The sequence below is a fragment of the Heptranchias perlo genome, chromosome 13, assembly GCF_035084215.1.
Source record: "Heptranchias perlo isolate sHepPer1 chromosome 13, sHepPer1.hap1, whole genome shotgun sequence".
NCBI lineage: Eukaryota > Metazoa > Chordata > Chondrichthyes > Hexanchiformes > Hexanchidae > Heptranchias > Heptranchias perlo.
In genome coordinates, this window is record NC_090337.1 from 24837077 (window position 1) to 24863194 (window position 26118).

The 26118-nt window shown below is 42.3% G+C and overlaps 1 protein-coding gene across 1 annotated transcript; it reads right to left on the reverse strand.

The window, feature by feature from the left end:
• Positions 1-1709: 1709 nt before the first annotated feature.
• Positions 1710-24303, reverse strand: LOC137331112 (protein NLRC3-like). Its single transcript, XM_067994718.1, has 12 exons — positions 24294-24303; positions 23171-23308; positions 21865-22002; positions 19349-21146; positions 17148-17234; positions 16284-16454; positions 15110-15280; positions 12437-12553; positions 9800-9970; positions 8546-8716; positions 2933-3100; positions 1710-1818 (listed from the first exon to the last, which is right to left on the reverse strand). The coding sequence occupies exons 1-12, from the start codon at positions 24301-24303 to the stop codon at positions 1710-1712; spliced, it is 3249 nt and encodes a 1082-aa protein (XP_067850819.1).
• Positions 24304-26118: the final 1815 nt, after the last annotated feature.

Sequence of the window (26118 nt, forward strand, 5' to 3'; positions counted from 1 at the left end):
GAGGAGGGACAGCTACAATTCCTTCCTGATAGACCAAGCGAAGCAGGACAAGAAAGCACTAGGTTTTGCACACATTGCAGGCTTTCCAAGGGTGAAAAGGACCATAGACAGCACTCACATTGCCTTTCATGCTCCCCATCAGCAGCTTGGCATCTTCCACAACAGAAAGGGATATCAGTCCCTCCATGTCCCGCTTATTTGCGACCGCAGGCAGCAGCGAATCATGCAGATCTGTGCCCAATTTCATCATTCCTTCATCCTGCGCCAGTTCTCTGTCCCACCTCTATTCCAATGAAACCATTGGGTCACAGGCTGGCTACTTGGCGACAAGAGCTATCCCCTCCAGACACGGCTCATGACTCCTGTCAGGAAACCGAGCACAGATGCAGAGCTAGCCTACAATGAGAGTCGCCACCAGAAATCTCATTGAACAGACCATCCATGCTCCAGATAATCCAGAAAAAAAAGTTTACTACAAAAATTCACTTCACATTTGGTCACACTCAACTTGCAGAATTAAGAACCACCCTTGTGCAAATCCCTACTGCCTGTCTTCTGTGCTCATTTAACTATCCTAATGCTCCTATGAAGTGTATCCACAGTGGCTGCAGCTTAGGAGCTGGAAGGCTGCTGAGCTTCCATTGAGGACACTTCAGGTGGCAGCGGTGGGTGACCTCGGGCAGCTCTGGGCTGTGAGTACCTGACTGCAGACTGCAGTCGGCATGTGTCGCGACAGTCTGGCGCGGCTGGCTGTGTGGCACTGACCAGGGCACTGGTGGAGTGAGTGGCGAGGGAGCTTGCTGTCCCTCGGGGGAACAGGGTCTCCCTCCTCCAGCTGACTTCTTGAACAAAGACCTCCAATGCTGCATTTGAGAACTGGGGAGACTATCTGCTGCTCTTCCAGCCAATGTCGGCGAGTTTCATGCCTTTGCTGCTGCCTGCAGCCACAATGAACCTCCCCTTTAAGAGGTGCAGGCTGCCTTTAAGCGGCATCAGTGATGCCCGATTTCCTGCTCCCCCCAAACAGGCGCACAACCAACAAGCAGCACAGATAGCACTGGTCACATGCCTGTCTCATAATAGTCATGATGTGGAGATGCCGGTGATGGACTGGGGTTGACAATTGTAAACAATTTTACAACACCAAGTTATAGTCCAGCAATTTTATTTTAAATTCACAAGCTTTCGGAGGCTTCCCCCTTCCCCTTTCACATCGTTCACCTGACGAAGGGGGAAGCCTCCGAAAGCTTGTGAATTTAAAATAAAATTGCTGGACTATAACTTGGTGTTGTAAAATTGTTTACAATTGTCTCATAATAGTAAGCTCCCGGGAACAAATTTCCTGTGGTCCCTTTGACCACGTGAAGCAATGCGTGCAGCACACATCCCGTCCCCCCTCCTGCGCGCTCGTTTTTCAGCGTGAGTAAATTTCTAGGTCCATTTTGTTGCATTAAAATCAAGATTAATTTACATGCTAAATATATAAATACAATTTCTTTGCAAGAATTATAACACAGAAAATCTTACAACCAATAAATATCATTAAGCAATGCCAAACTGCCACGTAATATAACAAGGAAATGGAGGATGTCAGCTTAGTTCTTATATTTATTTATTTATAGAGAACAATATTCAAAATATGTTTTTGTTATCAGAGGAATTAGGGAACAAATTACAAAGGACATCAAAAGATTATAATTTAAAGAATGTTATGCAACATTGTTTCTTCTTTCTACAACAATCTGAACTCCAGATTTCTCCAGGCTCAGCTTCTTTAGCTCCCTCTGTCCGTTTGTTGTGAAGTGGTTCTGCTCTAACCTACAGAGAGAAATATTATGAAGTACACACAATAGAAATAAGGTAGCCACTCTATTTTTACTGTTTATTGCTGCCTTCTACATCTCCCTACCTTTCTGTATAAAACACCTTTAACCAGCGGCATATACAGGTTAAAACACAAATATCGTATTAACAGCAAGGCTTCTTTCAGCCTGACTAATTATACTTTGATTTTCAAGCAAGTTAAACTTCTCTTCATTATCAATAGCATGACTTAAAATGATCAATGTGAGTGATAAATATATGAAACATCCTTTCTTTTAAAAAATATATTGTTATTGCAATCTAACTATCTATAACGGCATATATAGTGTGAATTATCTGCCTTCTTTCTATTTACATTTTGGTTACACTCACCAGTTAACGTAGTTAAAAAGAATGTATAACATTTAATCAAGTCAGATTTCATTTGAACTAAAAATGGTATATGATGAGCAAAACTTCAGAGCATCTATCAGTCACTTAAATATTATCAAGTTTGGAAAAGAAGGTTGTGCTTTATTTGCCACGCTTTCTGCAAGATAAACAAATATCTGTGTGCATTGTGGACAGCTCAGAGCTTCTTCTATAAGATCGTGAGAGCGCAATCAAGCTTTAGTTATCGGCTGGGAATTTCCTCGAAGCCACTCCCGCTCCGCCACTGTCACTTTGGTTTGTGCAGCACAAAGTTCCCGTTTTAGAGTGCAAGCAGCTCCGAGGAAATTCCCATTCCGAGGGTAGAATTGGATTTCGGTAGAAAATTGGCAAAATGGCTTCTGTCCCATTACCCTGCCACGAAAAGTTACTTGCTCAGATTGTATGAGAAATTCTCCCTCTATATATTCATCGAAATGCGTCAATTAACACTGGATTTCCTTTGAATTCTTTAGAGTGAAATTGCACTATGCAAAGATAGTCTGAACATTGAATACATCTGTATGAAATTTCTTTTTCCACCATTTTAACAGAGCTGGTTGTAATAGTGCACAGCACTATTTCACTCCACATATTCTTTTCTTTTGCTTTTCTTCTGTACCTCATACCGCATAGCAGAATTGGTGCAAACATAGTACATGCACAATTTGGATAAATAATATATGGACGTCAAACTCACCTTATAACCTCCAAGTTGCTACAGGTCAGAATGAGGCTGCAGAGGTTCTTTATGGAACTGTCTGTAAATGAGTTTTCGCTTAAATCAAGATGTGTTATTGTCTGAGCTGCGCTGAGTGCAGTCATAAGTTTCCTACAGCATTCATCAGTGAGAGATGTTCGCTTTAACCTAAAGAGATCAGAAATAGATAAAGAATGTAATTATGGCTAGTGTCAGGGTTATTGTGAACACTGGAAGAGTTTTTGCAGCATTGATTTTTTTAAAGCAATTATGATGGAGTATGTGGGTGTCTTTCCCCGGTTTTGCTTTATTTCTTAATATCTTCACCTCACACCATTTAACAGAATTTATGCAAGTGCATCGCTTGCATGATTTGGGCTGGGATTTTTGAAAGATTCAGGTATTGTAGCAAACATTCTTTGGTTCCCATTCAGTATTGCATGCAGGTCTATAGGCCCTGAAAACTGCAATCCCACTCTGCTGACATATCAATAGTGGGGCAGGATTCCAGGATTGGCTGCAGACATCCCTCATCCTGTCAGAATTCCCAGAGTCAGAATATTTGAATAAAGTGGGTGGGCATCTGGAGTGCCTGCTGGGTGGAGGGGGAGGGAATTGCAGTGTTAATCAGTTGCTAGGTCCGAATGCTGACAGTTCCAGCCAAAGAAGCTTTCATAGAATCATACAGCACAGACGGAGGCCATTCAGCCCATCATGCCTGTGCCAGCTCTTTGAAAAAGTTATCCAATTACTCCCACTCCCCTGCACTTACCAAATAGCCCTGAAACTTTTTCTTCTTCAAGTATATATCCAATTCCCTTTTGAAAGTTACTATTGAATCTGCTTCCACCGCCCTTTCATGCAGTGCATTCCAGATCATTACACCTCGCTGCATAAAAAAATTTCTCTTCATCTCCCCTCTGGTTCTTTTGCCAATTACCTTAAATCTGTGTCCTCTGGTTACCGACCCTCCCGCCAGTGAGACCAGTTCCTCTTTATTTACTCTATCAAAATCCTTCATGATTGAACCACTCTATTAAATCACCGTTTAACCTTCTCTGCTCTAAGGAGAACGATCCCAGATTCTCTAGTCTCTTCGCATAACTGAAGTCTATCATCCCTGGTACCATTCTAGTAAATCTCCTCTGCACCTTCTCGAAAGCCTTGACATCCTTTCAACTGCAGAGAATTGACCTTTTTCCAAGAAGGCCACTTTTCTTACAAGCAACCAGCTGCAGTAAGGAAACCGGCCTTTTCAAATTTGTTGGGCCCCACTTCCGCCACTTGCTGTTCTATATGCCTGCTTCATGCTTCATGCAGACGTTCAGTACGCTGGGGGCACTTGTGGGAATTCCACCAATGGCTTTATCCCACCAGTCCTGCCTCTTTCTCTTACCCAGCAGCGAAGAGGGTGGACAAGAGAACTACTCAGCACACCAGTGCATCCAAAATTGAGCTTCCTGAAGGATCTCCAGCTACTACAAGAAAAAAAATAGTGATTCTTCATCTAAGAATGAGTGAGAAATACAAGCAAGATGTCTGCCAAACATTTTCAGCGATTTGAATTAGAGCTGGTGAGTGTCCCTTTAAATATTGCTGGAACTGGCTATTTCCCACCCTTAAAATTAACAGAACACTTAATATTAACAGCAAGCTTAATCAGTGATTTAACATGAAAATATATATAAGATCTTTCTTCAAACTAGACAATAGAAAATCAAAAAGCTCTGGATTCATTGTAGTATTAAGTTTTTTGTTGCTTTGTTTGGCAATCCATCATCGGTCAATTTATACCATTCTGTGAAACCTGGGCTTAAATTATCTTTTGGAATGTCAATCAATACCTTTCCAAGTTCTTTTATCTCAGCTGTGGTAGCGCTGCTTTTTAAATTCTGAGTCTGACAAAAATGGTATCCGGGTCCTAATCATGCCACAGGACAATAATTTAAATATATTTATTAGGCTCCTGCCTGTTTCTGGCAGGAGTGCTGGGCACCTTAATCAAGGCCCTGTTGAAAATCGCGGGCCTCCGGTGGTAAGTCAGCAATTTTATTTTTTTGATTTTCATTCCTCCACTGTCCCATTCACGCTGAAAAATTGTGTGACCAAAATCAGCCCCACAATATCCAGTTCAGATCATTAAGGTGTCCTGTTTTTACTCCTCTGGGTTACGCTATTGGACATTGGACAGTATAGGCACACTCCTGAAAGAAAGGGTGTTCAGACTGCTTACAAGAGAGATCAGAACCACTATCCTGGAAGAATCTCAAAGACAGACTCGAAATTTGTAACAATGTTCATCGGAATTCCTTTGCCTACTACTTCAATAGCGTTAACTCATTTATTTTAAATTGATGTGGAGATGCCAGTGATCGACTGGGGTGGACAAATGTAAGGAATCTTACAACACCAGGTTATAGTCCAACAGTTTTATTTGAAAATCACAAGCTTTCGGAGGCTTTCTCCTTCGTCAGGTGAGTGACTTACATTTTAAATTGAATAATGCGTCCACTAAAATAATAGCAGAAAAGGGAATTTTGTATGAGTGCATTAAGTGTTCATGAGCTATTATCGCACAATGCCATTTCGAAGCCCATACATAGCTTTAGAATAGATTGTAGAATTGGATTGAGATATTTATCTCTGGCGACCCGTGGGATCTATTTGCAGGATGCCTGGTGTAACTGGAGATGCCTCTCTCTGAATTACAAAAGAAGAGATCTTAGGCATCTGCGTGTGATACTGCAGCTGCTCTGAGGATGAATTGGAACTGTTTTTCTGAAGAGACTAGCATCCTGGTCGTATGATTGTTTCAGCCCCAGAGAAATTTACTGCCATATTAGACTATACTTTAAAGAATATACGGAAATCATTAGTAATAAATTTCATAATGATTTGCAAATTAGTAAATTTGTATAAAAAGCAAACTTATCCCAGAAATGTACTTGGTTTAGCATTTCTTAACTATTTTATATATTTTATTTAATCCTTTTCAGAAGAACAGTTAGTGATGTTGGGGGCAAAATCCCTGGTTCTTTTGGTGCACTCCTGCTGCAACTCCAATGTGGGAAGCAGCCAGCAGGATTTAACTGAGGCCTGGAAGTTAAAATCCCGGTCTTTATTTCTGGAGCAGCAGCGAGTGTCTAGCTCACACTATTACTCACCTGTCAAAAACTGGCCAGTGGCTAAAATCAGGCCGCGAGTGAATAACTGAATTATTCACCAGTGTCACTGGGAGGCTCGAGATGCAAACATCCAATTCACTCTGACGAAGAATTATGAATGTTGCCAAAATTATTTTCTATTGTTAAACAATAGTAGAAAATATCTTGGGAAAATATTGCTCCTTCAGTAACAACAGAGTTATAGAGCTCGATGTTACTAGGGCTGCGGGTTCACGGCGGGGGGGCTATTGGGCACGTGGGTAACGCGCCCGGTGAAATCAGTCTGCCCCCCATGCGATCGCTGCCTAATTGGATCCACTTACCTGGTCTTCCGGGTTCCCCACTGCTGAGCTGCGCGTCGGGCGGACTGCGTATGCGCAGTAAGGTCTGTCAGCTGGAGGAGCTCTATTTAAAGGGGCAGTCCGCCACTGACAGATGCTGCAACAAATAGGAAAAATTACAGCATGGAGCAGCCCAGGGGGAAGGCTGCTCCCAGTTTAATGATACCTCACTCCAGGTATCATTAGATGGGGTGAGGAGAAGGCGGAGGACAGAGATCTTGCCCCCGGCGGGCGGGAGAAATTGGCCTGCCTCTGCCACCAAGAAGGCCTGGCTCGAGGTGGCAGAGGAGGTCACCTGCACCACCAACATATCGCCCACCTGCATACAGTGCAGGAGGCGCTGCAATGACCTAAGTAGGTCAGCCATAGTGAGTACACTTACTCATTCCCCTACACTCCATCTGCCACATCACCGCCCCCACCCCACATCTCCTTCTGCACTGCCAACACTACTCTGTCACATCACCCCTCATACCCACTCAAAGCTCATCCTCATCTTACCTGCACTTACTCACCTTGCCAGTACTCATCCCGCCACTACCACTCAACCCAATCCTCATACAATTTCATGGCTCTATCTCATACTCACCCGCTCGTGCATCTCTTTCACAGTCAGCCTTACTCAACCTGCCACTACCTGTGCTGCAGCCACAGGGCATGCATCACATATGTGCAGTAGGCAGCATAAGGCAAACATGTCGTGAGCATGAAGGGGATGCACAAGGGTGTTTGAGGGTTTGTCATGGTTTTTACTTATATTGAATTTCTGACCAACTCACATCACATATTATATTGGCACCACTACTGCCACGTCTTTGCGAATCTTGTCTGGTTTGTGCAATAATGCCCTTTCCTGAGGATCACAATGAAGACCCACAACTGATGCCACCCATTGTGTCACTGCAGAGTGGGTGTAGGTGTATTTGCAGGGCTCTTTTGTGCAGACGACTGAGAGATGTCGGCGATGTCCCTGGTGGCACCCTGGAAGGATGTGGAGGAGAAGTTGTTGAGGGCAGTGGTGACTTTGACAGCGACAGGTAAGAAGATGGTGCTCGGGCCAACCGGGAGCAGCTCGGCATGAAGGAGGCTGCAGATATCCACGACTACATGTCGAGTGACTCTGAGCCTCCGTGTGCACTGCTGCTCAGAGAGGTCCAGGAAGCTGAGCCTCGGTCTGTGGACCCTGTGGTGAGGGTAGTGCCCTCTGCGACGCATCTCTCTCTGCGGTTGCCCTCCCTCCTGCTGTACAGGTGGATGTGTCACAGCACTCTGTTGTGGAGCTCCACGTGTCAGAAGTGGACGGCGTGGCCGGCGAGGCTGGTGATGGTGTTCGCCCTCCGAGGAGGTCATGACTGCAGCTACGGCGGCCCCCATCCGGAAGATGTACATCTGAGGGGGTCTGCAAGGTAGGTACATGTCCCTGGACCCCGGGGTAAGTGTGCAAGTTGGTGAATTTTCTTGTCAGGAGGAGGGTGGTGGAGGCCAAACTTTGTCCCAAGTGACAGAGTGGCCTCCTGCAATGAGTGAGGGTCTCCCCCCCCCCACCACCTGTCAAATGGACCTTTGCAGCTGCCACAGGCTGATGGCTGCAACACGTCCATTTCAACTGGGAGTGTTTCCCCCAGAATGGGAAACAGTCCCAGTTGTATATAAAATCCCACCCCTCCTCACATAATCCCTTAATCAGGTCTGTTAATGACCTGAAATAGCAAGGTAAATATTGTCAACTGGCACCCAGCTGGCTTTAATTGCCTGCGGGAGTCCCACGTGCGGGGGCTGCGTGCGCACGTCGGCACGTCTGTGGAGAACCCGGAAGTGGGCGGGTTGGAGCCGGGCTCCCGACCCACTCCAGGATTCCCCGATTTTTGGAGCCCCCCCCCGCCAGGAAAGCACCCGATAGCGGGTGCTAAAATGAAGCCTATAATAACACTGCCCTCCTGAGTCCATACAATCCAGTGCTTTTGTAATGCAAAGACTTAAATAAAACAGGATAAGTTAAATAATGTGAACGATTCATCACAGTTACGAATTTAAACTGATTGTCATAACAGGAATAAAATATTTTAAAAATTATGTTTAATTGACAAATCTCCAGGATATGCACTTACCCTAGAGTTTCCAGTTTGCAGTGTGGTTCCTTCAGTGCTGTAGACAGTGCGCACACTCCTGAATCACCCAGTTTATTCATGCTCAGATCCAGCTCTCTCAGTGTTTGGTTTGTGACTAGCACAGAGGCAAGTTTCTCACAACAAGTAGGTGTTAGTTTTGTATCGGTCATCCTATAAAGATGATATTAGAAATATACATGAACATTGGATAATCTTCACACAGTGAATATCAATTATTGATACATTAATATTTTGCAAGGCTGAAGGCATCTTTTTTGGTTCCTGCCATAAACTCTACTCCTTTACCACTGACTCCATCCCCCTTCCTGGACACTCATTCAGGCTGAACCAGATCATTCAAAACCTTGGTATTAATTTCGACCCAGAGCCGTGTTTCAAACCAAACATCCTGTCCATCACCATGGCCCTTTATTTCCACCTGTGCAATAGTGCTCATTTCTGACACAACCTCAGCAACTCTGCTGCTGAAACCTTATCCATGCTTTAGTCACCTCTACACTTGATCACTCCAATTCTTTCCTTGTTGGCTTTCCATCCTCTGATCTCCATCAACTCCAACTTGTCCAAAGTACACCCGCCCATATCCTATCCCATACTAAGTCCTGGTCACTCATCACCTCCACCCTCACTGATCTGCCCAGCAACATACTAAATTTAAACTCATCATCCTCATCTTCAGCTCCCCAAGGCCCTGCCCCGCGTTAACTCTGAAACTTTCTCCAGCCTTATATCTCCTCCTGCACCCTTTGGCTTGACTTTGGCCTTTTGTGTGTGTGTCCCTCCCTACACCACAACATTGGTGATGTATCCTTCAGCCACCTCAACCCTATTCTCTCAAATTCCCTTTCTCCCTCAACCCCTTTGCCTCTGCACTTCTCACTTTAAAAAACTTTTCAAAATCCATCTTTTCGTCCAAGCACCCAATCTCTCCCTCTGTGGCTCAGTGTTTGTTTTCTCTATCTATCTCCATTGTGAATCATATTGGGACGTTAAAGATGCAATATAAATGCATGTTATGATTGTTGTTGTTTTTCTTGTGGGCACGTGAGCAGGTGGCCACCCTTCATGGCCACCACCAACAAAAGTCCCACAGTATACAGTACTAATGTAGCAGTATATAGAACTATGCCACCACACTTACTGTTTTAATGTCTCTTCAAATGCTGTGAAGTCAAATTTATAACCACACTAGTATATAAAGCTATGACATTTTTTTAATAAATCTTTGCTTACACTAGTGATTGTATTGAGCAGCTTGAGTCCTTCAATGCTATAGACAATACATTTATTCCAGTATCTTGAATAACATTGGAACTTAGATCCAGATGGGTCAGCATGCGATTGATTCTGATGGCAGAGGTAAGTTCTTCATAGTTTTTCTGTGTGAGGCAATTGCTGGCCAACCTTTAGAGTAGAAAAAAAATATTTTTTTAGGTGCATGTGCAAGGAAATTAAAACAAAAGCTCTCCATGCTAAAAATTAAAGTTTCAGGAATTTTGTGGCGATGGACATATTTTTTGGTAGGAACGTGCTAGAAACTATTTTTCACTTGTGTATATGGAACAGATCAAGTGACATTGATTTGATAATCCTATTTTATAACAGCATGTTACTAGCATCCACAATGAGCTCTATGATTATTGATATGGAGGCAGTAGAAAGAAGTTACAGAACATCTGGCGAAGCTGATTCCAGATTTTGATCACTGAACCATCAATAAGAAGCTAAAGAATACCGATCAATTCTCACTGAAAAGATGAGAAGTAAGTGGAAAAGAAAATCGGGCAGCGAGTAAAATGGGTAGCCAGTTTGCTAGCGCCCGTTTTGCGTTACCGCACGAAGCGAATTTCACCCTCGTTAAGTGGGGAGATGCAGCTGATAATTCCGATAGGTGGGAACAGTCCCACTGGCATTAATCATGCAAGGAAGGACCAGAAAAATGTTTTCTTTTGGAAGTTTGCCGACTCTCCACTCAGACTGTGCAGCACACCATTTCCCAGTTCATGTTTCTCACGGATGTTAACAGATTACAAAATGTTTGAGTGCTTCATTACTGTTACATAAAAATGGGGTCATTGCTATGCAACTCTTCATTAGAATCATAGAATCGTAGAAAGGTTACAGCACGGAAGGAGGCTATTCGGCCCATCAAGTCTGTGCCAGCTCCATGCAAGAGCAATCCAACTAGTCCCACTCCCCTGCCCTATCCCCGTAGCCCTACAAATGTTTTCCTTTCAAGTACTCATCCAGTTCCCTTTTGAAAGCTATGATTGAATCTGCCTCCACCAACCCCCCTGGCAGTGCATTCCAGATCCTAACCACTCGCTGCGTAAAAAAGTTTTTCCTCGTGTCACTTTTGGTTCTTTTGTCAATCACCTTAAATCTACATCCTCTGGTTCTTGACCCTTCCGCCAATGGGAACAGTTTCTCCCTATCTATTCTGTCTAGACCCTTCATGATTTTAAATACCTCTATCAAATCTCCTCTCAACCTTCTCTGTTCCAAGGAGAACAACCCCAGCTTCTTCAGTCTATCCATGTAACTAAAGTCCCTCATACTTGGAACCATTCTAGTAATCTTTTCTGCACCCTCTCTAAGGCCTTCACATCTTTCCTAAAGTGCGGTGCCCAGAATTGAATACAATACTCCAGTTGTGATCGAACCAGTGTTTCATAAAGGTTCATCATGACTTCCTTGCTTTTGTGCTCTATGCCTCTATTTATAAAGCCCAGTATCCCGTATGCTTTTTTAACCGCTTTCTCAACCTATCCTGCCACCTTCAACGATTTGTGCACGTATACCCCCCGATCTCTCTGTTCTTATACCCCTTTTAGAATTGTGCACTCTAGGTTATTTTATATAGTTCATTTTCCAAATTTCAGGTAGAAATCCTGCCCAGCATTAAGTCTTCCTATTGAAGCCTGGGCAGGTCTTTGCTGCATTCCTTGCTGCTGCTCTTCCTCCTGATTTGGGAGTCTCAAGGGTAAGTCCAATAGCTTAAGAACAAGTGAATCATGTGAAACAATATTTGCTCTCCACAAACCCACCCTGCAAAAGTATTTCACAGACGTACACTTGTCAAAATAGCCAAAATCTTGTCCCAGAAGCACCCTATAAGCCTAAAACGACTAACCAGAGACTCACCTAATGGAAATGAGTATCCTTTTAAATAGCACTTGTGAAGGCTCATGGTTGACTGTTCCTGCCATGGTTTGCTGGGCAGGTTTAGGAAGTGACGTTTCAGGTGCACACGGGCACCTATTTTACAAAAGGATCCTGACGTATTATTAACATATTTAAACGATGTCTGCGTTTGTTTCAAGCAGTAGTCAGGGACACCAGTGAAGTGCACTGAACCAAGATGGCATCGGGCGCACTGCCACGCCATTCCAGTGTGGGATGTAATTCTGCAAAATTCAACTTTGTGGCATTTATTTTGGACCCAGCAAACGTGCGAAATGTATACCAATTTCTACCCCAACATATTTTTCTGCACAGGTTTTGGATTGCTTGCTTGCTTGAAAGGAAAACAAAATTCACTGAAATGATTTTTAAGCAGGTTTTATAGATTCATAGGAATGTGTTAAAATAAAACTTTGCCTCGAACTCTGGAATATGCAGAGACAACAGCAATGGAAATTCTTATGAGAATGTTTTTACATGATACACTAAACAAAGATGCACTATCTTGGTTATTTTTTCTAGTTTCAAAGTAAATATGAAATTATTACAAAGATATATGTGGAGAAAAACACTGGCACGGACTCGATGGGTTTTAGTGCTGTCTATGCCACAAGTCTCCTATTTAAGCAGCTTGGTGGGAATAGGCGAGGTTGTACTGTATGGATAAACAATATATTTCCAACTTACTCTAAACTTTTTAGTCTGCAACTTGGATCTTTTAGCACATCACAGATTATTCCCACTCCAGTTTCCTCTAGATAAGAGCCCATCATCCCAAAATCAAGTGTAGAAGTATTATTCAGCCTAAACACAAAAAAAATATTAGTTCTGGAACAAAATATTAATTACTGACAGTTTCTTCCTTGTATTCGTGAACTAGTTAACATATTCCGTGACAGCAAAGTACAAATGTGATAATGCTGAGCAAATAATATCTAGGCCTAGAAATTCGGGCACACCCATTTTTGGGCACACAGGGAACACAGGGGACAATCCCTGCATCTGAATGGTGAGGCCCACGGCACACCCAATATTGGGCCTCAGGCCTCATTATCATCAAGAAGGCAAGCTGCAGACAGTAACAGGCAGCTCGCCGGCAAAGCGGGATTGAAGATTGAGCCACTGCGATGCCAGCAGCAGCCCTCAAGTAAGTGATGAAGGGGGGCAACTAAGGCACCACACAGCACTGCCTGTGGCTGTAAACGTAACCATGGCCCTCAACTTCTACACCACAGGCTCATTTCAGGCTGCAACAGGTGACATCAGCAATATCAGGTCTTCATTTGAGCCTTCTGCAGCAGGGCCAGGATGCGAGCTCTTCCTCCGGCAAGCTGCTTCCTGGGCCATCCTATCCCCCTGCCCATGCTCCTGCACATTAGTGCCTGGTGAGTCTCCTAGTGCAGACCCATCTAGTCTATTCTGTATAGAATGTGTGATGCCAGTCTCTGAGCTGGTCATTGCTAGGGTAAGGTTGAGTGATGCTGTGTCTTCATTAGAGTGCTGCCCTCTTCCAGCTCCTTGTTCTCTGGGCACTCTACATTTGCTTCACCTGAAATGGCAGAGAGGGACAGGATTAGCATTTAGTGTCAAGGATAAACAGAGACAGATGAGTGACAGTTTAAAGCGGCAGCAGTGTGTCAGGCATAATGTGTGAAGGTGAGATTTCAGTGAAAAGGGAAAGAGCGTTAGGTGGCGAAGAACCCTGCGAGGTGCGTCCTCCAGCCTCGCCACTCGCCACACCTCTCACGCAACCCATTCCCATGATCTCCATGATGTCCTCCTCAACTGGGGAGTGGACATTAATGGACAGTTTCCTTCCTCCAGTCCTTGTCTGCTCCCTGTTATTGGTTGTGAGCTTGTCCTGCAAGAAACAAGGGAGAATGCTAGTGGTAGCCTAGTGAGATGCTTTGAAGATGAGCATGTCAAGGTAGAATAGTGGTGTTGGTGTATGAAGGGTGGCAAAGGTGTGAGGAGGTGAAGGAATTAATAGTGAGAAGAGTAGCAGGCACAGAGTGTGGTATTAGGAGCAGAAGGAGGCGGAGTGAAGTGTGTTGCAGTGATTGGAGGAATATGCTGGTAATCGGGGGGGGGGGGGGAAGGGTTGTGAGTGCCGGGGCTACAGGAAGTGCAGGGTTAAGCAGAGAGTAATGTGAGGTCTGAGTTAGGAGTCTTACCTTTGTAACTCTGGTTTGGTCATTAAACTTCTTCCAGCATTGCAGCCAGGTCCATGGGGTGATGCTCATGATGCTGATCCATTCCACCACCTCTGCCCACTGCTGCTGAGCAGCTTGACTGGAGATCTTCTTGTCACCTGATGAGAAGAGGATGTTCCTCCTACCGACCTCTTCCACCAATACCTCTATTGCAGTGTCCGAGAACGAGAGAGCCCTTGTAGCTTCTTCTTTGGCCACCATCATGAGAAACCTTCAGTGACAGTTACCTGCATCCTTTTAAGAGGTGCAGGTTGCCTTTAAACAGCATCAGGGATGTCCGATATTCATGCCTCCATTAGGCGAGCAGCCAATCAATAGAGCTAGTTGTACTGGCAACTCGCCTGTTTAATGATAATGGGGGCCCCTGACCAATTTTGCTTCCTAGTTGCACCCATGTGATTGGGCGCGCACTGCCTGCACAGTACTGATTCTTGGCCTGAAAACGAGCCCAGAAGAATTTCTACCCCTGGAGATCACAGTTGTCCCAAACATTTTCACCACTGCTTAGTTCAATCATTTGAGGGAACTATTTCAGGCAACAGCCAGCAAATGATATCCGCACTTAAGTGTGAACAGCAAAGCCTGGAAATTATTGTGGCTGATCTTAGTAGACAAATATTTGTATGACGTTGTTCTGTCCACTATTTTAGCAGAAGCATAGCCTAATTTAGTTAAACAGCTTAATGTGTTAAAATAGCACAATAGTAGCAGTTCCTCTATACTTGGATTGTAGCAACATATACAACAAAAGAAGATGGTCAATAAGAAATGAAACATTCAAACTGAAGCATTAGGGGTATTCTGAGGTTAAGGTTAGGGCACATTGGTGGGGCAAATTTTCCCTATATCTCAACCATGAGTGCTTGATGTTAATATTGAGCTGCTTCTTTGCTCCTTGCTGCCTTCTCTCTCACATCCCCTTCCCTCCTCTCTCCCCAATTATCCCCCCACCCTGTAACCCCACTCCAGCTGAAGATTACACTTGGTCTTGACTCCCCATGTGCAATGGTATGGCAGAAGGACTAGTTTATATGTGTATAAAGATATATATATTATATATATATATTTGGTTGAATGAGAGAATAGTACCATTGTCACTCACATAGTAATAATTGAATATATATGATGATTCACAATAATGACATACCCCAGTTTTTGTAATTTACAGCGTGGATCCTTCAGTGCAGTAGACAGTGTTCTCAGACCTGCTTCGCCCACTCTATTATTACTCACATTCAGCTCTCTCAATGTTTGGTTTGTGACGAGCACAGAGACAAGTTCCTCCCAGCATCCAAATGAAAGATTATTATTGCTCAAGCTAAAGAGATCAAGAAGCAGTTAATATGTTTGAACATGAAATTATACAAATTATTTCATTTATAGCCATTCATGTCACATGGTTAATAATTTTAATGTTCATATAATAATCACATGGTCCCTAAACTGAATAAAAATCAGATACTCAGATTGCCTCAGTCCCATCAACAGATGGTTTACTCTTGTTTTAAACTCAATTACTTTCTATTTAATATATTTTTATTTCCACTCATGAAACTGATAACCTTTATTTTCTAGCCAACCTTCACAATGGAAATAAAAATGATACCATTTGGTGAAGTTTTCATGGCTGTGATGTAACTGCCATGCTATTAGAACAAACCATGTCAAAATAAAAGCATAGACCAGAGTCAAATCTGGGAACTTTCTAGTCCATTTTGTGCATTTAACCATTTGAAACACAGCTGTGGGGTCAACGAGGAGGATGAAAGGTAGAGCTAGGATGTGATAGATTAAAGTGGAACCAGGAGAGAACGGTACCCTGTAGGGTGGCTTTGGAGGAGGATAGAATGGACAATGGTGTTGAAGGCAGCAGAGAGGTTGAGCAGGGGTACCGAGCCACAATCACAATCACAAGGATGCAGTTAGTCAAGGTGACTAATACAGTTTCGGTGCTGTGGGTATCAGTAAGTCTAATTTGAGAGACTCAATGGTGAGACAGGTGGGATAATAGTTGCACGGCACTACATTTCCAGACTTTAGAAGGAAAGATAAGGTTTGGAATAGGGTGCTACTTGGAGTGGATAAGTGGGTTAGACCAGATTCTTTAAGGAGAGGAGGAATGACAGTGGTTTTAAATGAAGTAAGGATGGAGTCAGAAAACAGGGACAGGTTGATTTTGGAGCTGAGAAGGGAAACTTGTGCTGTCAGAGGCTTGGACAGAAGGAAGCTGCAGTACAGAACCCTGTCACTGCCACTGACAATCTCATATTTTTCTATATATAAAAACATTTGAAATCATACATGCAGAATATTTCACTTACTTCAGTTTCTGTATTCTGCACTGAGGCTCCTTCAGTGCTGTAGACAATAAACATATCCCTCTATCGCCTAGATTGTTATTGCTCAGGTTCAGATTTGTCAGCATCCTATTACTGCTCAGGATGAAGCCTAGTGCCTCACAACATCTATGCGTCAGGTCATTTTTTTCCAACCTATATGATTTAGAAAGGACAAACGATGCTAAAGTTATATATCCATAACAGTTAATTTCAAATTCTATAGTCTAGAAATTGCTTTGTGGTGTGCCATTCAGGAGTTAACTGTGGATTATTGAGAGTTTTGGGAGAATAATTCCCTGCTTGTTAACTCCCAATATTGCTGCTTTTTGCTACATGTGTAAATGGCGTGCTGTAATGCCTGTACAGTGGACTGACCAATGGAGCATTTTTATTTTATTTGTTCTTGGAATGTGGGCGACACTGACCAGGCCTCATTTACTTGGTGCCTGAACACAAGAACACAGTAGATTGATATTTTCCTTTGCTAAAGGTCCCAGGGAATTTAGAAACAGTTCGGACATAACAGTAATTTCAAAAAAGAAATCTGACCGTCTAATGTTCTTAGGCTATCTGTCTGAAAAATAAGCATTTCCAAATGCTTGAGGGCAATTAGGGATGGGCAATAAATGCTGGCCTCGCCAGCGATGCCCACATCCCGTGAACGAATAATAAAAAAAAATAAACTTTTTTTGTTTTATATCTTGTTTTCCACTTTCTGAGCTCGTTGCCCAGATAACACAGCTGGCATGTTCTAACTCACAGTATATGACTCATTTAATGCACCTCTACAAGTTGAATAGTGGTCACACTGTATAAAGTATTAAGCACAGTGTTTTTACTACTTACTCCAGATTTTCCAATTTACAGTCTGGACTTTTCATCACTTGAGACAATATTTTGGCTCCAGAATCTCCCAAATTCGATCCAATCATCCTAAATGGAAACAGATTGCAAACAAATTTGGAACTAAAATCGAACATTTATTTATCCTATATAAGATATATGTGCCTTCTAGAAGAAAAAAAAACAGTTGTTTGATTCTAAAGAAAGATGATTATTATGTACTCATCTGGTGTTAATATGAATATAGAACCTATAATAGAGATAGTGCTTCTGAGAATTATATCCTCTCTAATCACTGCTTTGATTCTGATTTTCCTCTCATAAATGGCGAATGTCTGGTGAGAACCTGTGGGATACAATCCATATCTCACGAGTGGGCTGACATTATAAGAGTTGCTTTGTCTCTCGTGAGTTGTGGTAAATGCCACAAGTGAAACACAGATTTCATGCCACTGCTTCTCAGTTACATTTAAACACACATTAGACAAGTAAATGAAGCTTAAAATAATAAACGTTAGATGTGAATGTTATCCTTAAATGATAACTACAAAAACAATTTTTTATATATATATTCCTCATGCAAAGTACACAAGGCAGGAAAATGAGGGGAGACTAAATAAATGGCAGAAAAGTTAAGTTTTAGGAGGCTTTTGAGGCCAGGGAGATAGATACCAAGGAAAACTGGCTTTGGAAGCGAATTCTAGAGTACGCAGGCATGTGAGAGATCAGCTTTTGATGGTGGAGCAGGGGTAAAAGCAATTACCCAATGTCAGAGAAGCAGAGAAAGGCAAACTAGTATCACTCAGATTAGGCAAAGCGAGGCTTTGAAAAGATTTGAACATGAGGAGGAGGATCTTGACAACTAAATTAATGCAAGAATTAGATAATGGTTCTAGGGATGCTATAGTGAATCCCTTCTCTCTCTTATTTTATTTCAACCATGATATCAAGTACATGAAATAGAGAAATATTTCACAAAAATTATGTCCTCATGTGTGATATAAAGATAAATTCTACTTGTAAAGCTATCAATTCTGTACTGTTTGCTTTTTAATTTGTGATTTTTGTGCTCATTAAGTGAGGAGTGTTACTGGTTGGTTACTGAGGAGTGGAATACTTTTCCATTTGGAACGCATTGTCACCATCAAAAAAGAAAGAAAGACATGCATTATAAAGCGCCTATCATGACTTTAGGATGTCCTAAAGTGCTTCACAACGAATGAAGTACTTTTGAAATGTAGTCACTGTTGTAATGTAGGAAACTCGGCAGCCTATTTGTGCACAGCAAGGTCCCACAAACAGCAATGTGCTAATGATCAGATAATCTGTTTTAGTGATGTTGGTTGAGGGATAAGTATTGGCCAGGATACCGGGGAGAGCTCCCCTGCTCTTCTTAGAATAGTGTCACAGGATTTTACATCCACCTGAGAGGGCAGACATGGACTCGGTTTAACGCCGCATCCGAAAGATGACACCTCCAACAGTGCAGCACTCCCTCAGTACTGCACTGAAGAAGCCATAGGCCAGGTATAGTATAGATGCATAATAAAACTCCAACTACATTGTTCTATTGATGTACTTCAACCCTCCTCCTGCACAAATTTGATACTTTTGTTTCCTCCCCCAGCCTTCTCCACCTCACACTCTGAGTGAGGGTGCAATTTGGACTGAATTATGGGCAATTATTTTGCTGTGGGACAATAGCCACTCTCAATTGTGTTCAGGCTGCCCAAACTAAATTTGTGTAGGACTCTAAAAGACATCAGAAGGCAGGCTTTTACTGCATTAGTCTGGGCTAGATTGGAATCTTGATACCAGGAAGGACAGTCTAAAATCCACTGAACCATCCAGTTCCCTTTACTTCCGTTTTTAGACATTTAAATGTGTTATTAAATTCGTCTCTTCACTATTCTGAGGTTTTGATTGACAGCTAAAAGAAATCTATCCATTTATTCACAATTATTAATAAATGATTCACATAATTTTAAAAACAGATGCATTGCAATTAAAATGTAATTCTAAGTCAGCGTGTAGGGTAATTTATACTACATCCACTCCTCACAATAAACTCTTTATACTTATATAAGCCTGTATAAATCAAAGGCTGAAAAAACTACAAGCACCCAAATAAGTTCCCTCTTTGAGATGTAAATTACTGCTTTACCAGTGGCATCATTTTTTTAAAGGGAAGCACAAGTCCTTACTTTAAACTTGTAAAACGATGTAGAACTGGTACCAGTCTCTGCAGACCAACTGAAGATATTTTGTGTTGTGATAAATCTAATGTTCCCGTATCTATACTTGACATTTGCAAAACAAGGGCCAGCGCTGAGTATTCTGCAGGTGAAAGAGTCCGAGAAGTGACAGCACCAGCAGTCATGTTCATTCTGGCCTGCATCACGAGTGAATTATCATCTAATTCATTTAAACACTGTAGAAGATTAATGCATTTTTCTGGAGGAATGTCTTTTTGCAATTTCTTTTTCAAAAATTGAATAATCTTTGTTATATCATCACGATTCATTTCACAACTTGTCATCAGTCCTTTCAAGCTCTGCTGGTTTGTTTTTGTTCCTAATCCACAAAGGAATCTGAGAAATAGGTCTAAGTGACCACTAGAGCTTTTGATTGCTTCTTTACATGCCTGTTTACAGACATGGAAATAGCTGGGTTTTTCAAATCGCCTTAATGTCATCGTGTTAGACGCAGTCATTAAAGGATTATATTTGCTGTTGTTAAAGGAAAGAAAAACATACAAAGCAGCAAAGTATTCCTGCAGTGCCCCATCAACAAAACAGAAGGCTTTCTTCGAATCATTTGCGTTTATCACAAGAAGCTTGCAAAGTCCCCCCTCGGCCAGGGAAGCATCAACATTGTACGTTTTTAAATCATTCTCATAGAATATCAGTGTCTGGCCTCTCAGCAGATCAAAAGCCAGTTTCCCCAAACTGATGATAGCTTTTTTCTTTGACTGCAACAATTCAGCAATGGTTTGTTTCGTGCCTCTTAAATATTCCAGTTTTTGTTGTTGGTGGGAAATGATATGCACTAGGAATTTGGTGTAGACAGATGTGGTTGCTACAGGTATGTAATCACCGACCCCATAGTGTTGAAATGATTTAAGTGCATCCTCCAAAATGGTCGATAAAACACAGCAGAAAATGGGCAGGTAAGATAGTGGGGAAAAGCTCCTTTCTTTGTCCATAACTGAGATCATTTTTTCTGCCAGGTACCTATTTTCGTATTTCTTGTGAAAATATTCTTTCTTCCCATGCTCGTGGAATCCTTGTATTTCAGTCAGTCTGTCAAAATAACAGAGAGGTATTTGCCCCATGGCTGCCGGTCTGGTAGTTATCCAAACTGAAGCAGAAGGATGAATGTTTCCTCTGATGAGATTTGTGAGTAAAGATCCAAGTGACACTGATTCATTCTCATCATAGCAAGCTAATTGGTTTTCAAAATCTAGGCCTTGTCTGCTTTCATCTAGTCCGTCAAAAATATACAAGGATTTAATTGACTTGCTTGTCAATATTTCTTCACAATGCTGCATGTGTGGATAATAATGCTGGAGAAGCTGCACCAGGCTTATTGTCTTTTGTGGCAGCATATTGAGCTTACAGAACGGGAATATGAATATGAAATCAAATTCTGACAGTACAGAACCAGTAGCCCAGTCATGAATTAACTTCTCTACACACATCGTTTTTCCAATCCCAGCTATTCCCTTTGTAATGGTGGTTCTGTGAGGTTTTTCCTCTCCAGTTGCAGGTTTTAAAATCTCCGTAAAGCTGAGGGGATGGACTGACGTGACATTCTCACCCATGCCCACACGTTCTGAGCCTTCATGCTGCAAAGGGTATGCAGTGCTTTCAACAATCCATAGATCTGCAAACTTGTTGAATAGGGGGCCTCCTCTTGGTTCAGCTGCATACTCTGTTATGTATACACACTTTTCTTTCAATACATTGATATGGGTTTTTTGGAGATCATAAAGAACATCCCCTATAATAGAAATAAAAAGTAGAAAGTTGTAGATAATCATTCTTATTCATGTGCCTCAAAGCGTTCACATCTTAAAATGTCAAACTGTAACCTCCAGGTGTTCATCCACTTTGATTCTGTTATTCAACATCTTATCCATTCAAAAGTGTTACAAATAGTCAGCCAATTGAAATGACAAAATGTTTACTACCTGACATCCACTAAGCAATTATGTTTCACCTGTCAAAATTCTATTTTACAAGCATTATAAGACATCATCAGGCACAATAAACATGCTGTGAAGCACAGCTGACTGCAAACCTAAAAGAGAAAAGAAATCCAGGTGCACTGACTGTTCTTCGTTTCTATTCAAGTCTGTTAACCCTTGTGAGACCCTATTTGCACTTCAAAATGTCTAGCTGCTCTTTAAGGCAGCTAAAGATTTTAATGGACAAGTCAGAGCTTTAAAGAGAACAACAAATGTAATATAGGGATTGATTGTGGTCTAGAAGATTATTTATAGAATCTTCATACTGAGGTAAAAAGCTTCAGTAGATGCCCAAGTAGATGTTTTTATCTTCTTACATTTAAAGAATTTCTACACAGGTCAATGAGATATCATCATTAACTATTCTAAATGGCCTCACATATTTCCAACTATAATCTCTTCTCTCAATATTATAACTATTTTCTGGTCATAATTATAGTATAATATCCAAGTATTACATAATATTCTTACTCCCATTTATCATATCGGCCACACTGTTATTTGAGTCCTGGTGGTCATCTGGAAGATTGTTCATAGACTCTTCAAGAGGAGTCACAAAATCACTTTCATCTTCTTCAATTGGTGCCACAAAGTGCTGAATTTCATCACCTTAATAATTAAAATAATGGTGCAAGACTTAAAGAAATTGTACATGTATCAGTGAGTACAAAAGTAAAACATTTCAATCGATTAATTGTTTGCTTTGTATGAGTAGTATATGCGCCAACTATCTGTTTTGTGGACCACAGCACACGTGGTTTTGTGTTCCTGATGTTTGATAGTAAGTTTTTGCCTCAGTTTTCTCACATCATGGAAACATTTTCTGACCTCTTGCCAGGTTTTGTGGATGGTGAACACAATATTGGCCACGTTGGTGATGTCCTCCCAGGTTTGTCTTCTGACTTATGGATAGAGGGGACTGCCAAATATTGTCACCTTCCTCCCACTCCCTTTGACACCTCTGTGTTGGTGAAACAGCAACATCAAAACACCCAGATCCTGAAGGAAGTAACAGTACTCTACCAATATGTGTAACTATGCCTGCAGTGGCCAACAGGTATCCAGTGAGCCAAATACTTACCCAAATGTGGATTAAAACCATGGGATGCAGCAGGCCAGCGCTCACCTACCCCCTCCACTCTTTCCCCCAGCCTCCGATCGTGACCTCACCACCCCCACCAATTGCCGCCCTCCCAGGGCTTGGCATCAGAGCCAGCAGAGTTTCGCAAGGCCCTGATCAGCGACCTGCATTGTGATGACCGACTGGCATCCGCATCTAGCCTGTCTTATGGAGGTGATCCCCGAGGCCCAATTTCCAGCAAGCCTCGGGCCGCATCTTTGGATGCCCGTTCCAGGAGCGACAGCCATTTTACGTCAGTTTCCGGCGCTACACAAATTTCTCTCCTGATAGCCCCATGCAAAGAGAAAACCTTTGGAAGGCAATTTGAACCTAAGTTTTATTGAAAACCGATCAGAAACATTTCCACACAACACTGAAGATAGCAATTATTGCACAAGCCTAATTCGCTGCATAATTTCACCTTTCTAATTACAATTCATTCCTCTTTAACATGAGGTAAAAAGCTTCAGTAGATGCCCAAGCAGATGTTTTTATCTTCTTACATTTAAAGAATTTCTACACAGGTCAATGAGATATCATCATTAACTATTCTAAATGGCCTCACATATTTCCAACTATAATCTCTTCTCTCAATATTATAACTATTTTCTGGTCATAATTATAGTATAATATCCAAGTATTACATAATATTCTTACCCCCATTTATCATATCGGCCACACTGTTATTTGAGTCCTGGTTGTCATCTGGAAGATTGTTCATAGACTCTTCAAGAGGAGTCACAAAATCACTTTCATCTTCTTCAATTGGTGCCACAAAGTGCTGAATTTCATCACCTTAATAATTAAAATAATGGTGCAAGACTTAAAGAAATTGTACATGTATCAGTGAGTACAAAAGTAAAACATTTCAATCGATTAATTGTTTGCTTTGTATGAGTAGTATATGCGCCAACTATCTGTTTTGTGGACCACAGCACACGTGGTTTTGTGTTCCTGATGTTTGATAGTAAGTTTTTGCCTCAGTTTTCTCACATCATGGAAACATTTTCTGACCTCTTGCCAGGTTTTATGGATGGTGAACACAATATTGGCCACGTTGGTGATGTCCTCCCAGGTTTGTCTTCTGACTTATGGATAGAGGGGACTGCCAAATATTGTCACCTTCCTCCCACTCCCTTTGACACCTCTGTGTTGGTGAAACAGCAACATCAAAACACCCAGATCCTGAAGGAAGTAACAGTACTCTACCAATATGTGTAACTATGCCTGCAGTGGCCAACAGGTATCTAGAGAGCCAAATGCTTACCCGAATGTGGATTAAAACCATGGGATGCAGCAGGCCAGCGCTCACCTACCCCCTCCACTCTTTCCCCCAGCCTCCGATCGTGACCTCACCGCCCCCACCAATTGCCGCCCTCCCAGGGCTTGGCATCGGAGCCAGCAGAGTTTCGCAAGGCCCTGATCAGCGACCTGCATTGAGATGACCGACTGGCATCCGCAGCTCGCCTGTCTTATGGAGGTGATCCCCGAGGCCCAATTTTCAGCAAGCCTCGGGCCGCATCTTTGGATGCCCGTTCCAGGAGCGACGGCCATTTTACGTCAGTTTCCGGCGCTACACAAATTTCTCTCCTGATAGCCCCATGCAAAGAGAAAACCTTTGGAAGGCAATTTGAACCTAAGTTTTATTGAAAACCGATCAGAAACATTTCCACATCACACTGAAGATTGCAATTATTGCACAAGTCTAATTCGCTGCATAGTTTCACTTTTCTAATTACAATTCATTCCTCTTTAACATGATACAACTTTCTACACTTACCTTTCTCCATGATGTTGTAAAACCAGATCTGTAGACCAGAGCCAATAATTTACTTCAACGATCTTTTTCACTGTGGTTGTCCTTGTTGTCTAGGAGATAAGAAATACATGGGCTCATTTTCCGAGTACCTGCTGCTGGTGGGGAAGCTAGGCCTTTGCCAGCTGCTATCAGTGGCCCTGCCATATTCAGATATGCATTGTCCCCATTGTTGAGGTCTCCACCAGCAGGACACACTCAGCAATTTACTCCCAAATTGTCAACACTTTATCTTCACGAATCACAGTAAACGTTCAAAGATATAGGGGGTAACTTTCAACTGCGGCGGGGGCATAAAACCGACGGTATCGGATCGTCCGCCCATGCTACACGCTGTCCGTGGTACACACTGCCCGTGGTACACGCCCTCCCCGTTATACACACCGCCCGTGGTACACGCCGCCCAATTTTCCTTTCCATTGATTTCAATTGGGAATATTCTTACAAATGAGAACGGCCATTCGGCCCATCTTAATTCATCCATCCAAAAAGCGCCTAAAGTCCCCTTATTGCTGCAACTATTTTTTTGGTAAATGGTTCAAAGGTTTTCACCTTCACCTTCACCTTCAGAAAGTCCATTCCATGTACTGATCATTCTTTGTGTCAAGCTCTTTGGGACAGCCCAAGGATATGATACAGTCCTGTTCTTTTATTCTTTATTTCTAGGCAATAGACCAAGGTTGGCTATCATCTAATCAGAAGGCACACATTTTGAAAATGACTATGACATTTTGATCTGTTAATTGTAACTTTTGTGACATGTTGGAAATTTACCATGTTATACAGGAATCTAGCGGCCAAAGAGTAACAGGACTGTTGACCTTGGAAGTGGATCTTCATTGCTGTTGATCTGCCATTTTTTGCAACCAATTGATTTTGAGATACTGGGATTATTTCCATTGAAGTAGAGAAGGCTAAGAACAAATTTAATCATGAAGGGTTATGATAAGGTGAGAAGAGAGATTATTTCCACTGCTTAGAGAGTCAGTAACAAGGGGTCATCAATTTAAAATTATCTCTGAGAGTGAGGAGAGAGATTAGGAGAAATGTCTTTCTGGGGAGAGTTGTTGGAGCACGGAATGCTTTGCACAGAGGCAGAGACAATTGCACTTTTTAAGGGAAGAGAGGATAAACATTTGAAGCAGATGAAGATACAGGCAAGAAACCATCCATACATCTCAGAATCCTGCAGCTCACTAAACGGTGCCATTGAATCAGCTTTCCCAATCTCAGGTGCTACTATTAGGCAGCCAACTCCAGGCAATTATGGTCTAGTATCAGGCCTGTCCCACAACCAACGGCTAATCATGAAGACCGGGGCCACTCAGCCTCCCACCCCCTGAATGCAGTCGACACCGATCATAGAACCTAAAAAAAGGCTGACAGAAACAGCAACACCTGATAATAATGGTGACAGAGGTCTGCATCTTCCTAGAATACTCAGGGCCTATCAGTCCTTTCCCCAGTCTGGCATAATGGGAAACTCCCAAAGGCATTTGCCACAGGTGGATTCCAAATGTCTCATTTCAAGCAGGAGAAGACCTTCAGTCCATCTAGCCCACCTATCCACAGTATTCTCTTGGCGCATTTCTAACAGCCCTGAATCCTATTTGTTGTCAAGAACACATCTAGTTTCTTCTTGAAAACCATTAAGGCTTCTTGTACCACTAGTCATGCTGGTAACCTGTCCCACATACCACAGTTTTAGTAAAAACAATCCTCCTGCACTTCCTATTTTCTTTTGTTGTCTTTAATTTGAAAATGCAACGCACAAGGCCTTAAATTCTGT